This window comes from Camelus ferus, chromosome 26 (genome assembly GCF_009834535.1).
Source record: "Camelus ferus isolate YT-003-E chromosome 26, BCGSAC_Cfer_1.0, whole genome shotgun sequence".
Taxonomy (NCBI): domain Eukaryota; kingdom Metazoa; phylum Chordata; class Mammalia; order Artiodactyla; family Camelidae; genus Camelus; species Camelus ferus.
In genome coordinates this window covers 18550283-18565864 of record NC_045721.1, presented here as the reverse complement: position 1 = coordinate 18565864, position 15582 = coordinate 18550283, and the positions used below count along the sequence as shown (strand labels likewise).

The window sequence follows — 15582 nt, the reverse complement described above, 5'->3', positions numbered from 1 at the left end:
TCGGGGAGGAATCGGGGCTGATACCCATGTGAGCTAACTCAGTGTGCGTTGTCAGGAGAATACATGCAGGTACACTAACATTGTACCACTCCGTCCAGAACCAAAGAGCAAGACAAGAACTGTTCCTCAGGCCCCACACTGGGGGACCAGTCTCAGCCTCATGCATGGGTGTGGGTTTGTGTGTGTGTGCACATGCGTGTGCATGTGTATACGTGTGTGGCTACCCAGGGTGGATCCTGGACTTCATCTTCTGTCTTCTGGGCCCCCTGAGGCTGTGAAAACTAAAGCTGTCCTTAACCTCAAGGTTCCAACTTTCATTTACTTTTTTTAGGCTCTGGATGTTTTTCACCCTCTCATCAGCTCATTTTAAAACATATTTTTCAGTCCAACATTTGGAACAGTTTCTCGCAGGGTGGTCCATCTTGCAAGGTAAGTCTGTGCAGAGTTATAAAATCAATTCTCTCTCAAGTGATGCGAAATAAAACATGTAGAAAAATCACTGTGTGTAATTCAGATTTTATTGCTTATTAATTGTATCATTCCACACAATTTGAAGTAAACAGGCTTTGAGAAAATATACTGGGAGCATTAAACAGATGATGGCAACACTGACAAGAATGTTCAAGTGTTTGACAGAAGGTAGGAAGAGGCACCATTGCCACCATCACCCCTCCCGAAATTTGGACATTTCATATAAAAAGAGTAAAAATAGTTCATTGGCATTTTACTCGCATGATTCTTTGTAATCTGTGAACCACAACATGCCTGAACAATTCTGGAGTCTTCAGAGCGAAACGAAGCACTCTTCCCCTAGCAGGTGTAGCACGACACCTGCTATCAACACGACAAAAGCTACACACACAACCCCAAAACAAAGGCTGGCACATTCCAGGGGTCCTGAATTTTGATGTTTCTATCGTATTAATTCAAGAAACAAAACGTGATTTGGTATTTAAAAGACACTGAACTTCTTCACCATAACTATGCTCACTTTATAAATTCAGATGATTTAGCTGCAGCCGCCAATGTTAATCCAGCAAAAAATATGGATACAACTCAGACTGCTCTTTTGCTACGGAGACGTCTTTAAAAGTGATCTATTCTTTAAAAACTCAGACCCAAGCCACACAGGTATAACATGAAGACCCAACAGCTGACCCCTCCAGGTACCACAGCAACAGTTCTAAGCATTTGTAAAGCGAGGGGCACGTACAGAATCACTGTAAATCACACATACACCGACAACTTCCTGGTAAAATTACACTATGCATGACGTAAAAAACAATCAAGCGTGTACTACAGTTCAGCATTTCAAAGACTTCCATGTCTATTTTTACAAAGATGCTTGGGCTGGATACCTGGAAACAAACAAGGCTTGAACAGTGGTATTATGTTAAACCACTTAGAAGAACTCAGTTACCAAACAACGAAAAATACACAACAGATAAATAGGACTTTATTAAAACCACTGTCTCTAACAGTACAAAAATTAAATATTAAGGCATCTTTCACTCCCATCTTGATATAGGCAGCAAAGAGAAATGCTTTGAATAGGAACCAGCACTTCTAGTCAATGCTTTCTAATGTAGTTGGCAGACTTGTTTCATTTTTTTCCTTTCTCCTATTCCACACACCACTGAAAGCTCCCACAATCAAATGTCATGACCCAAACCAAAGAGACAAGTATAAATGGATATTCATTTATTAAAAAGCAGTTCACCCTTAAAAAATAAAAAAAGGAACTACAAAGAATATTATGTATAAAGTTCAAATACTAGTATTTAAATTTCTCTGAAGCAATTTATACTTCAGTAATTAAGAGAGAGAAGGGATGAAGACTTAAGAGTTAAAAAACCTATTAATATGGGCCATTCTGTGGACCAACTGCTCATGCAACACTTGGTTCCACTGGCATGAGAATCTGAAAAGAGCTTCATACTCCTTTAAAAAAAAAAAAAACCACATCCACTAGAATGAGATCTTACAAATTAACACTGGCTATTTATAATTCCCCATGTTTGTCCATTTACAAAGCCCAACTGGCTTCATAAAGTATACTAAACAGTAACATTTTCACCTTTTATTAAGGCAAGTTTGTGAAAATAATTTAATACGACCACATCTCTGCATGAACTTTTAGCTTAAAACATTTTTTCTTACATAAGAAACATACCAAAAAATTGTTTTATAAAAAGCCACCTCAACACCAGAAAAGACTAATGAAAGATTCTGAACCCAGTTTACTGTTTAAAGGATGCTCTTCCCGTGTCTCATTCCAAGCGCTATTCATCCTCTTTCGAGCCAGTTTTGCTTAACTATAAAAAAAGATAAAAGAGATATTCAACAAGGTGAAGCTATCGTATTATTTGAGTTCACTACTTCCACTTTATATCAAAAGTAAACATTCAGCGTTAACAGAACCACAGGCAACCAGGTGCACGTACCCTGCACCGCCCACAGCTTGCCCCTGTAACCACTGTTCAACTTCAGGCTCAGCTACTTTCAGCAGGATTCTCTGAAAACATAACCTCAACAGAACAAGGGGAAAATCCCTTGAAGCTTTTCAAAAATAAACTGGAACCAGGGACATACAAAAGGTATCACTTATGCAATGAATGATAGTCTCCTATTTATTTTTACGAACAATAAATTCTAACTTTTTTTTGACTGCGGTAAAAAACATGTAAGATTTATCATCTTAACCAGACAACGCTTACAGTTTTGAAAATGTGATACAAATCTTAAATGGCAGTTTTCTTCCAATAAAACTCCATAGCAGGAGTTGGCAAATTTGGGGGGTGGGAGGGGCGGTACGAGCAGATAAAAATCCGCCAAGAATACATTACATACAAAGGCAATTCTGGCCGGAATAAAGACCCAGCCACTAAGAAACCCTAATAAACCCAAACCCCCAGAACCCCAGAAAATGTGGAAAGCCGCGGAAAGCAGAAACCGCTACGGAAGCACTTCCCAGAACTTTCTGGCTCCAGGACCTCCTTCCACTCTTAAAAACTGAGGATCCTCAAGAGGTGGGTATTGTTTGTTTGTTTGTTTGAAATCTATCTCCTACCTGCAGCTGAAAACTGAGAGATTTAATTCATGCAGATCTAACAATGACAACCCAGTAACATTTTAAACGTGAAAAGCTGTGTTTTCTAAAACAAAACCCCGGAACTTGAAGCGAAGAGTAGCGCTGGTTTGCGTTCCCGCACTCTCTTCCCGGGCGCGCGCAGGGGACCGCGGGCCTCTCACAAACCGGCTTCTCTACGAGGCAGGTGTGCGGGGAGAGGCCCCAAGAACGCAGTCCGAGCACCGAGAACAAACGGAGCATCCTCAGATCCTAAACCTGTTTCCTGCCTTAGAAAACTCTGGAAAACACAAGAATATGAAAGCACACGCTCTGTCAGTGCTCTGACAGAAGAGCACTGGGGAGGGCATCAGCCTCCTGCACGTGGCCCCGGGGACCGGCCGCCGCACGCGTGTGAGAGAAGTTGCAGGTGCGGAAAAGGCAGAAACACCGTGATATTGTGATGCAAACAGTCTGAGCCCGACAGACCCCGTGGGAGGGTCTCCATGGACCAGACGCGGAAACCACTAGCTCAGCGTGATGGAGTCTGAGGCCAAATCATGGCTAGAGGATAACCTCCTTAAAAATCTCTCTCCCATCTCCCAAGATTATAGGATTATTTCAAACTTACTTTGTTTTTTGGCTTAAAATTTTAGTTTATACTGACAAGGACTCTCTTAAAAACAAACAAAACCTGAAATTTCTGGAGCTAAGGAGGGAGGCGCACTAGCGCCTGGAGATGGATCCGACTGTTTTTCTGCTCGCCCTCAGCTGGACACGGGCCGCGCTGACAGGACACACTCTCACTCTGATCGGGAGACAGCTCGGGCTGGAGGAAGCAGCATTTTAAGGAGAGAGCAGACTTAGCCGGTCAGATAAATACGAGTGCACTGGGACAACGTGAAGTACCCATCAAGGGTCCGTGGTAGGGGACTGAGTCAATGACAGAACACCTGGGAAACTTCACCTGCACACACAGCCTGTCAGGGTCAGCCTCTTGCCCAAGATGGCGAGGAGAAATAAAGGCCGACTCCAGAAATACCATGGGTTTCGGTTCCAGACCAAGGCAATACAGAAAATATCACAATAGAGCGAGTCACCAGACTTTCTTGGTTTCCCAGTGCGTAGAAAAGTTACGTTTACACCGTACTGTAGCCAATTTGGTGCGCAACAGCAATACATCTAAAAAAAGTACATATCTTAATCAAAAAATACTTTATTATTAAAAAATGTGAACCATAGTCTGACAATCCAAGATAGCCACAAACCTCAATTTATAAAAAACACAGTATCTATGAAGCAAAATAAAGCAAAACACAGTAAAACAAGGTCTGCTGGGACTGTTTCTTTATTCCAACTGCAGCTCGTGGTTCCCTCCTCACAGGTAATATTTTCGACCATATTTTAGGAGCACAAAATTTACTTTAGTTTCTACAGAAAAGGCATTTCATGTCCCACACAGCCAGTTTTAAAGTAAACTTTAAGAATACACTACCTTTTAAAGTACCCACGTTTGTGGGTCCTCAATAAAACCTTCATCTTTCATTACCCTTGGATCCTATTAGTTATCTCACACAGCAGTAGTGACACTAACTTGCATGCAAACCTCATTTCATGAAGCCCCATACAGGACACTACCTTCCTGTGTTAAGGATCAGTTTTTGAGTAATGCAGGCCAAACACTGAGAGAAGTAGGTCACAAAATTCCAAGTAGAAAGTAAACAATTTTAAATAACAAAAACAGAAAGTCTTTCTTGAAAATGGTTGGAAGCTACATTTAGGGCTTGCCCTAAAAAAAAATACTTCACTTCTACCAAGAAATAAAAGCATTCCTTTTCATGACTCGTTTCTTGAATTTCCATATTAATAATTCAGAGTCATATTTAAGTACGTCCATTCTTTAGGTGTACTTACATACAGTCATACTTTACTGTAGTTATAACTCACTTCTACAGATTTTCCAGTATTTAAAAAAAGAAAATATAAAATTGAGGGTGTAGGGAAGAGAAGGATGTGAAGGATATTTTAAAAATACTTACATGCTGAATGTGAAAAAGGAAACACACATTCCGGGAAAATCCACAGGTTGGAGGGGAGAAAATGGAAGACAGAAATTTCATTATTTGGTGGCAATAAATTGCAACAATTTCTGGAAGACTGGAATATAAATATCACATACCTTCACCACATCAACCCAGTTCCATCCTCGGGGAAGTTCTCCTTTGTGATCTGGAGGATAAAAACAGTCACTTTATTTCTAAGTCTAATCAGTAATATTTAAATTTAAGTAAGATTTTATATACTATTCTATACAACAAATGGGTTAAGATTTTAAATCACTTATTATTAAGTTGGAAAAAGAATTTATCATCATTGTGAACTGAAAGCACCCTTCTCCTGGGGATACTTGCAAAATCGTGCATGTGTACCCTCTTTTCACAATGTACCCTATTTCTGTCCAAGACAAAACCTGTTATCAAGGAAAAAATAAGGAGACGAAGTTGGTAACGCCAGGAAGAGGAGCTGACAGTTTATCAGTTTTATGCTCTGGCTCAGTTGCCTACTTGATACAAGGTCATTGCTTATTGAAGTGAGAAGCTGTGTCATTTCGCTGTTTCCTGAGTTAGGGTTCACGCTAGGAAGCCAGGCTCAAGACAAGAGGCCTTCTGAACAAACGTTTGCCTTCAAGTCTAAGAAGAGGCCCGGCCAACTTATTTATTAACTGCTGTGCTCTGATAAAATATCCATTATTTAACCTGGCATTTTTAATCCAGATTTTAATCTGTAGGGAGTACTTGAAAACAAGCTCAATCTTTTTATAAGAATTCATGGTTTATAAAGTGATTTCACTCTTTTAATCGGCATTCAAATTTAAAGGATAATTTAATAAACACAATCTAAAATTTTTTCCTTTTTTTTTGGTGGGGGAGGTAATTAGATTTATTTATTTTTTTAATTAGTTCTTTTAATGGAGGTACTGGGGATTGAACCCAGGACCTCGTGCATGCTAGGTACATACTGTACCACTGAGGTACACCCCCCATTTTTTTTCTAAGATTTTTTTTCAATTTAAAATGGCTTGATTTCCTCTTTACTTGATGTATCTTTATGTGTCTTACTTAATGAAACCTTCAGAATCTGCATTCAAAACAAGTGCACTAATTTTACAGCAAGAGAAACAGAAACTAACCCTATGATTCTTACAGGAGAGAAGCAAAACCACTGGCGCTCAGTTTGAGATGCTAATGGTTCTTTTCTCCTTCATGCCAGCAAGAATCCTTGCTCTCTCTGGTGATGGGTTATGAGGACAGATCACCAATTCTGATTAACTAAAACCTACCCACAGGCCACGACTGTCCCACTCAAGTTTTATTCTGAAGCTAAGTGTCCTAAGTCACAAACTCCTGCGCCATGATTACAGGAAGATGACGTTCAGGTGAGCATCAGCAGGGAGAGGGAGGTGGGGAGGTGTCAGTGAAAGGGGACAACCACAGGTCACCGTGCATGAACGCAACAGGCCATGAACTGACATGGATGCTGAAACATTCCAAACAGAGATGAACCAAAATTGGAGGAAAGAGACAGTGGCGGCTAACGACTTACTGCTTCAGTCGTCTACACTCTAACGCTGCTCTGACATGAGGAAGAATGAATTCCCACATTTTCTATTTTACAAATCATTACAATTTCAAAAATGTATTTTGAGGGCCGACACAGGGTTGCTATTTTTTTATTCTGCCACAGACATTAAACAACATGAACAAAAAAACTACCATCACTTTATAAAAGAAAAGGCGTTGTTTTAAACCTTCTCACCAAAGTAAAAGGCTCAGTTCTTCTCAACAGAAGGCTGCTTGTAACGTCACACCAATAACACACAGTACAGAAGTATCCAAACACACTTGTGTACGTGTATATAAACGTAAACACGCACACATGGTATTGTCTTCATTTTCCCTGACTGGGAAAAAAGTTTACAGACTGATACCAATTTGCAAACTTTCCAGTTAAAGAAAGAAAAACGATCAAATGTAATTGGTGAAATGAGCTGGAATTTAGAATACTCTATTCTAAATGTCCCTACCAAAGGACTCCGGGTTAGGACACACAGGAATTCTGTTCTTAAATCTCCTGGTTGTTGTATAAATGAGTCAACTACAGACAAAAACATTAAATTATTCACTGTGTTAAGATGTAATGTGACACCAGATTTCATCTCAAACGAGAGCTGTAAATTTTAAAACATTTCCAATAATACACATACCTGCCATAGAGTTAAACAAACAGGAAAATCTCAAACGTGTCAGACAGGCGACAAGCAGGACCCACAATCGTGCACTATGCCAATGTTTCTCAACCTCAAGACTCGTTTAGAGTTACTCTGTCACTCAGTTTCCTCCTCAAATGGTTCTCTCTCGTGGTGAAGCAGCGGTAAGTGTTTTCAACACACACCTAAGTGATCTTAGTCTCTGATCCTAATGTTTCAAGAATAAGGAGTAGAGAACTAATCTTCTAAATCTAAATATACTTATTCAGCACCCATATCACACTGAAAGCAACCCAGTTATGTGTGCTGCAAAAGGAAGGAAAGTAATACAAACCTGTTTTATCTGCCAGCTTACGTTTCTGGGCTTTTGAAAGCTGTTCTTTTTTGTCTTTTTTCTTACTTGATGGGGCTGTGCTAGGAGTTTCAACGGAGATCATGTTGCTTATGGACGTCTAGAAAAAAAGAAATAATTCTTAGACTCCTGTCTTAAAACTTACTGAATTACACTAAATATGACTACCTCCTAAAATGAGTCGACAATTTCTAGGTTTGAGAAGTAAAAGAATCTTACATCATCATATTCATTAGAGCAGGTGACTTTAGGACATTATTGGTTTCACTGAGCTCTTTTCAATTCACGTTGAAGGACATAATTTTAGTGCAACTGTTACAACCAGGTCCCTAAGAAAAAAGGGCTTCATGAAGATGTTAAATAAATTTGAAAAAATACTTGGTTCTGCACATTTCAGTTTCAGTGGGGACATGAAGCATTCTAGTCTTATATGAAGGGTAGAATCTAGAAGATACAACCTCATTTTTAAAGATAAATGGACACTAAGAAATCTAAAATTCATTGTTCTTATTCAACTCAGATTTAAATCTCATTTTACATCCAACATAAAGTCTCCTTCCAAATTTTAAAAAATATTAATTAGGAAAAATGAATTACCAGCAGAGTAAAACCAAAACAAACACAAAGAAACGAGGCAAAAATGAATCTCCAGGCTCACCGTAGAATGAAAGGGACGGTGATTCTCCATGAACTGCTCTTTGTTGTCCTTGGCATATTCGAACAACGTGTAGGTCATGGCGGTCCCAAGATTAACTTCCACAGCTTCCTGTAACTTGGCTAATATGCTCTGCTTTACAGCTGATGAGCTACAATGCACAAGAAATATAACTCTAGTTTCTCTTCAAATAGAATAAATCTTTCGCCTTTTACAATGCACAAGAAATATATTGCTGAGAGAGAAGTCAAAGAGAGGGTTACCACACACATACACAAAAAAAAACAATGAAAAGGAAACACTACTCACATGGTGTTGTTGAAAAAGGCGTTCATAGATATGATTGGAGGTGTCTGGGGGTATGTTTCTGTCCAGGAAATCTCTATTAAGAAGGCTTTGGGATCACCGTTTTCACCTATCTGAAGGAAAGGGAAATCTTAGGCTTGTAAAAAGTGCTACAAAGATAGAGAATTAAATGATGATCTTTCAAGTGACGAATTCTTTCCAACGTTCACGATCAGATCAGAAATGCAGTATTTTGAGTAGTTCACAGGTATAGTCCAAGACTCAGCAGAGGGTGAGGGCGGTCTGACTCTAACTCACCCCTAGTCTGCATACACACCTTTCCAGATGTCCACGGCCCGTCCCTCAGACCAGCCCTTCAGCTTTTTCCAGCACTAAGACTATGTCTTTTTCTGTTTTTTGTTTCATCAAAGCTTTCTGAGGACAAAAGCAAGACATCAACTGTGGGAAGTTAGTGTTAATGGGAATGGAATTTCAGTTTGGAAAAGTAATGAAAAAGTTCTGGAGATGGATATGGTAATGGTTACACAACGGTGTGAATGTACTTAACATCACTAAGTTGTACACTTAAATTGGTTAAAATGGTAAAAATGGTAAATTTTACATTATAGATTTTTTTATCACAATAAAAAAGCATTAATAGCAAAATTAAAAATCAATAAATTGGACTTCAAAATTAAAACTTCTGCTGCCAAGAAAATAAGATGCATGGCTTAGTCTAGGGGAAAATACTTGTTAAAAAAAAAAAAAGAACAGGTAAATTGAGATGCATTAGCACAATCCCAAGAAATTAGGAAATGAAACATAAAATTTAGAGAAAAAAAGAAAAGGAGAGAGAGGTAAGGAAAAGGAGTGCCTCAAACTGGACAGCTACTCTTGAGTAAGCTTTCTTCTTTTTATTTATTCTTTTATGAGGTATAATTGACATACATTATATTAGTTTCAGGTGTACAGCATGATTCAGTATTTGTATATATTGCAAAATGATCACCACAATGAGTCTAGTTAACATCCATCACCATAGTTTTTTTTTCCTTCTGATGAGAACTTTTAAGACCCACTCTCTGCCACTTTCAAAGAGACAGTAGGGTATCATCAACTGTAGTCACCAGGCTGCACATTACGCCTCCCAGATTTATTTTATAATTGGAAGTTTGTATATTTTGACCCCCTTTTTAACCTGAATTATTTAAATATTTTTTTCTATTTCTTTTGCTCTCCCCAGCTTTTTATTTTGAAATATTTTAATCTTACAAAAAAATCGGAATAGAACATTGAACACTCACTGACATGTATCTTATTCACCAAATACCTTTCACTTCATCTGCTTCCTCTTTCTTCCTCTCCTTTACAGGATCAACTCCCTTTCCCCAATGATTTTCCCCCCTTTGGTTTTTTGTGGAATCATTTAAAAGTAAACTGCAGGCATCGTGAAGTGTCCTTAAATATTTAAGGGTAAAGTATCCTAAGAATAAGGACATTCTCCTTTGTAACCACAATACCGTTATCACATCCAAGAAATTCCACATTGATACAAAAATATTATCTAATTCATAATCTATATTAAAAGTCCTCCAATCATATCTGAAGTGTCCTTTAATAAACCACTTCCTCAACTCACTAAACCATAATCCATTGAGGGTCATGGACTACATTTGGTTGTCCTATCTCTTTGTTCTGCTTTAATTGAGAACAGTCCTCAGCCCTCTCCCCACCTCCTCTTGAATGTCTTTTATGACAAAAGGAATCCAGGCCAGTTTTCTTGTATAAGTCCCCAGGTCGGGACTGACTGTTTCCTCTGCTCAGATTCTGATTAAACGGCTCTGGGAAAGATAGGATCTCACCAATCGTGAGATACTAATCACGAACCATTCCATGGTTTGATAAGAAAATCGCCATTGTGCAACCACCACTGCAATGACTGCTTCAGTCAAGGATTATTAATGGATGTAAAATCTGTAGGTGAAAAGTTCTTGAGAAACAAGATATTCACATGGTTTTGCAGTATCACCACACAGATTACTTCATAACTAAGAAACGGAAAAGATACTTTTACATTGAAGAGATCTGGATTTTGTCGCCCTAACCCAGTGATCAACCAGCATCCCCAGGGATGATGCCAGCAGATCTTGGGCGCCTCGCTATGGTGTTAGGGGAAGCCACCACATCATCTCTCATCCTTGCACGGGGCTATGCTAATCTCTCCTGTAACATTTTTAGTACATGCTCTGCTTTGTGGTTTGTTTTTTTTTTTAATATTTAACATTAAACGACAAAAAATTTCAGCCTAAATTGTTACTTGATTCACTTTTATTTTCTGACCACTAAATGTAAAAAACCAACCCAAGCATTTTAGAAAGCAACTTTTGTCTTTTCTAGCAAAGTAGTAAGTGCTCCTGTTCATGCCATGTCTTACCCTATATTGAAATGAAACTGGACTTAATTCCCGGAAACTGTCATCTCCTTCATAAATAGAACGTAATGCCTCCAGTTCCATCTGAAAGAAATGGATCAAACGAGTTTTGTTTAGTCATACAAATGGATTGGAAATAGAGGATCTTTCATTTCTGATTGAAGCCCATTCAACTATGTAGAACTTGGCTAACTTACACCACTTTCCATGTTCGTAACACACATGTATATCACTAACACACCACAATACTAATCTTTTAAAACTATGTGCCAGGCACCTCTAAGCATTTTCCAGTGGATTCTCTCACTTAATTCTCACATCAGTCCTGTGAAGATCTCGTTATTCTCTCCTTTCCAGGGAGGAAAACAAGATTTGGAGTTTACAGCAACTCCAGAGCCGGAGCCCTTTATCACTCTGCTGAAGAGCAGCCTGGGATAGAAAAGAGCATTAAACCTGCAGATGAGAACCACGAAGCCCAGTAATTCCCCACTATTTACATATATTATTTATATTTGTAATCCTTACCATAAAGTGATATAAAACTTGGAAAAACACTTAAGGACAGTAAAAGGAACTTTTAAAAAATAGTAGTTAGAAAAAGGTAGACAAGCTTATCCATCCAAGGTGGGAAAAAGGACCCCAAGAGAAAGTATAACTAGTAATCCTTGCCCGGAAATATTTCTTGAATCATTGTAAGCTTACAAATGAGACTGACTCAAACAGTGTCCTGATTACTGACAAACACCTATGAAGAGGTAAAGGAAAGAAAGACTGTACTTGGGTACACATTGTAGTTTTCAAAAAGTAGCATGTCAAGAATTCTACAAACTAAAGATGGGTGAGTCTGACCTATATGGACAGAATTTTAGGATAGATTACTAAAGAAACAGTTTGTGAGGACTTGGGAGGGTCAGGAGTCGCCCCAAGGACTTGGTAAGTATATGAAAAAAGCAATGTATGTACACAACCCTTCTTAGAGAGAGTAACCGATTGGTACATTAGGGAAAGGCACAAAACAGTCTACCTGGATTTCAGTAAGGTCCCACAGGTTTCTCTTGCTACCTTCACAGAAAAAATATATAACAATTCAAGCTGGATTCAAGAAGAACTGAGATGAGACTGGAACAAACACCCTTACACAAAATATAGTGCTATTCCTTCCATCCTTAGTCCTTCCCCATATTTCAATTAAATGACTTGGACAGGAACAAAAATTGAAGGCAGGCTTATCAAATTTGTGGATGAAATCTGATGGGATAGTGAGTCGTGCTGGTGGCAGAGTAAGAATTCAAAAAGTCCTTGAAAAACAATCGAACAAGATGAAACTTTACAGGGTAAGTAGATTAACTTGTCTTTAGAAACCTAAACATACAATGTAGAGGATGAAAGACAAATCTGATTTGCATAAAGCACTTACAAACTTGCACTCTATTCGGACACACAATTCCAGAAGAGCGAAGGAACTAAAAAGAATGAACCAATACAGAAAAGCTAAAAATCAGTAAGAGGAGGTCTGAAAAACTGGGCAGGAAAACTGTCCTCAAACATCTGAAAATCAGTCATGTGGAAGAAGAATGGAATTTTATTGTTAAATGCGGATCCCTGAGCCCCACCACAGGAATTCTGATTCAGTACATCCAAGGTAGAGTTCAGGAGTCTGTTTTTCTAACAATCACCCAAATGGTTCTAGGCGGTGGTCCATGGACCAAACTTTGAGAAAAATTACACTAGTACAAACTGTTCATGCCTTAGCTTAGGAACTCACCTGGTAAGAATATTTTAGACAGATGCAGATATCATAGCTTGTTGGACATGGGGTTTTCTTTAAAGGTACCAACCAATCCTCCACCACATCTATTGCGTAAAACTTCTAACTTTCAAGTAATATATTCTAAATGAAAAGTCAATTACTACTTTTCCAGGAGACTTGGATTCTAGTCTTGATTTTACTGCAAACTCATTGTGCATCCCTGGGACAATCACTTTACGTTTGTAGACCCTTCTTCTCAAATGTACACATTTCAAATTTAGAAGGTTCCCCTCGAGGTGACCTGTAGAATCCCCTCCAACTCTAATACCATGTGACTCAATGTCAAAGAGGCATTTCGTGAGAAAGTATATCAGGGTAAAGCATGCAACTCAGGTATACTCAATACTCAGGTATCCACTAGACAACTATCAGATGGATAAATGATTCTTTCCACAAAGCAACACAGCCAGAAGACACTAGTGTCATTATTTTCCTGTATCAGAAATTTAACTAACTCAACTAACTTTCTCTACCAGCCAAGAGATTTTAAAATTTAAAACAGATCAAATTCCAAACGGTCTAACTCAGTACACAAGGTTAAATCACGCACGGGATTTAAGGCGAGCCAAGTGCGCCGGCTCGCGGACCAAGGACACTCGCCCTTGTTATTAGGAGACCCGGTGAGGGGGACTCTGGGGTTTGCAAAACTGAAAACTGCAGGGGGAGGAAAGGTAGAGGCGGCCCCCTACCCAGGCAAGAGTGCCAGGTCCTCTTCTCGCTGGACACCGGTAAACTTGGGGCACCCCAAACAGGCTGTCGCTGCAGCGGCGAGGGCACGTAGGGGGTCTGGGGCGGGGGTCAGCCCAGGCACCGCGCGTGCGCGGGAAAGGGACGTCCAGCTCTGGGACTCACCTCCTGGTCCTCGTTGGCACTCATCGCGCCGGTCACGGGGCGTCTCCCGGGCGGACGGTGTTCGCGACAACGAAGAGAAAGCGAGGGCAGTCGCCCCGAGGCCGGGGCGTCCCCTTTCCGTGCCCTCGGCTGCAGACTCTTCGCAAGGCAGACGAGAGTCACGCGCACCCCCGGCCCCCGGGCAGCGCGAAGCCGTCGGCTCGGGGACTGCGGGCTGGAAGCCCGAGACCGCGGCAGCTGGAGCGCCGGGGCTTCTGGGAAGAAGCTGCGGGGCGGCAACGGCAGAGGCCACGCCTCCTCCCCTTCTCGCTTCTCCTATTGGCTCCTCCTCTCCCCGCCTCCAGCTCCTGCTCCTCTACGAAGCGGAGCGTCTTCCTTACGTTTTGTGGAGCAGCGTAAAGTTCTGGCACGGCGATTGGTTTAGACCACTGTCACTCAGGTCCAGAGAGTACTTCCTGTGCCTGCGCAGGTGGACGTAGGGAAGTCTCACTGGTTGGCCCCGTGTCAGGGGCGGTGGCGGTGGGCAAGGCTCCCGGCGTTCTCTGACACTCCTGCCTGCTTCCCCTCGTCCTCCCCCGGCTGGCGGCGACCGGCAGCAGCTGCAGCGGGCCCGGGGCGTGCGGCCTGGGTGAGTCCGGGCCAGACCGCCAGGGGAGAGAACTGGTGCTTAACAATGCTGGCCTGGGGAGGGTAGGGGGTGCGTTTTCCTACAGCATCAGCGAGTGCAATTCTCTTTTACCTTGTAAAGAAAAGACGCACCTGTTCCTGGGACCATCAGGTTTACGGGGGAGGAGAGGAGGAAGATAGCGCCTGCCTTTAGGGCTGCAGCGTTTCTTCTCCCCCTTTCTTCATTGGAGCTTCCCGGGCAGGATTCTGCGGCCCTGGGGACGGAATGCTTTCCTAAGTCGGGTTGTTGCTTCACATCCTCGGCGTCAGCTGTTTTCCATCATCCCCGCCTCAAACTGGAGTTCCTCTTTTGACTGTTTTGTAGTTGAACATCTGTGAATCCCATCCTTACTGGCCTTGTGTCGTGCACTTTGAACCTCTGTTAATTAAAAAATAGTGAATACATTATTTTTTTAATCTGCCACTTTGATTGGGTCACCTTTCTTTGCAGTCTGTCATTCTTTCTTAGTCTTATTTTATTGCCACGCCAGCTTCCAGATGACTTCTCTTGCCCTGCATGATCTCCCTTCCCGAGTGTTCACTTGCTACTTTTGCACCTCCTTCCATGTCATAGTTGGGTTAGTTGCTTCTTTCTCCAGAAGATCTGGAAGTTTCTCCTACAGGCCGTTATTGAGATCCGTACAACGTCTTCACCTGTCTTTTGCCTATATATATATATATATTGGCTGTGGAATTAGGTACAGCTATTTCAAGTGCCACAGCTCTCTAAGGTAAAATGTGGTAAGAATTTCTGAGACAGTTTTTGTACAGTAATTTTGGGACAGAATTACCTTAATTTAGAGCTGCACTGTTCTGTATAGTAGCCAGGAACCATGTGTAGCTATTGAGCATTTGCAGTAGGCCAGCCCAAACTGAGATGTGCTCTGAGGGTACAATACACACGATTTTGAAGACTTAGCACAAAAAAAGGTGAATCTCTTGCTAATAACTTTTATATTAACATTGAATTGATAATATTTTGGGCATATTGGTTAAGTAGAATATTATTAAAATTAGTTTCACCTGCTTCTTTACTTTTTAATGTGACTGCTAGAAAATTTATGTGGTTTATATTATATTTCTCTTGGAGAGCATTGTGATTTTAAATGATTAAAAGCCATTTCTGTTTCCCCTTCTTTCCACTCCGTTCAAAGACCACAGCTAATTCTCTTGAGCCTCTGGGGTTATTAAAGGAAA

General features: G+C 40.7%; 2 protein-coding genes across 4 annotated transcripts in view; one reads left to right on the top strand and one right to left on the bottom strand.

Moving 5' to 3' along the window:
* Window positions 1-496: 496 nt before the first annotated feature.
* RWDD4 (RWD domain containing 4) lies at window positions 497-13994 on the bottom strand. 2 transcript variants are annotated; one of them, XM_006187563.3, is made up of 8 exons: window positions 13720-13994; window positions 11061-11141; window positions 8651-8760; window positions 8345-8492; window positions 7669-7786; window positions 5247-5296; window positions 5107-5109; window positions 497-2315 (listed from the first exon to the last, which is right to left on the bottom strand). In XM_006187563.3, exons 1-8 carry the CDS (start codon window positions 13741-13743, stop codon window positions 2283-2285), a joined length of 567 nt encoding a protein of 188 aa, XP_006187625.1. In that variant the 5' UTR covers window positions 13744-13994; the 3' UTR covers window positions 497-2282. The 2 variants fall into 2 exon arrangements, with proteins under 2 accessions (XP_006187625.1, XP_014417177.1); XM_014561691.2 differs by having other exon boundaries at window positions 8651-8756; window positions 13720-13992.
* A 196-nt stretch (window positions 13995-14190) lies between these two features.
* Window positions 14191-15582, top strand: part of TRAPPC11 (trafficking protein particle complex 11) — a 37766-nt gene continuing 36374 nt past the window's right edge. The window contains exon 1 of one of the 2 annotated variants that reach the window (XM_006187562.3): window positions 14191-14347. The gene's annotated coding sequence lies outside the window, so the exon portion shown is untranslated. The remainder of the gene's footprint in view (window positions 14348-15582) is intronic. The other variant, XM_014561682.2, reaches the window with a different exon arrangement.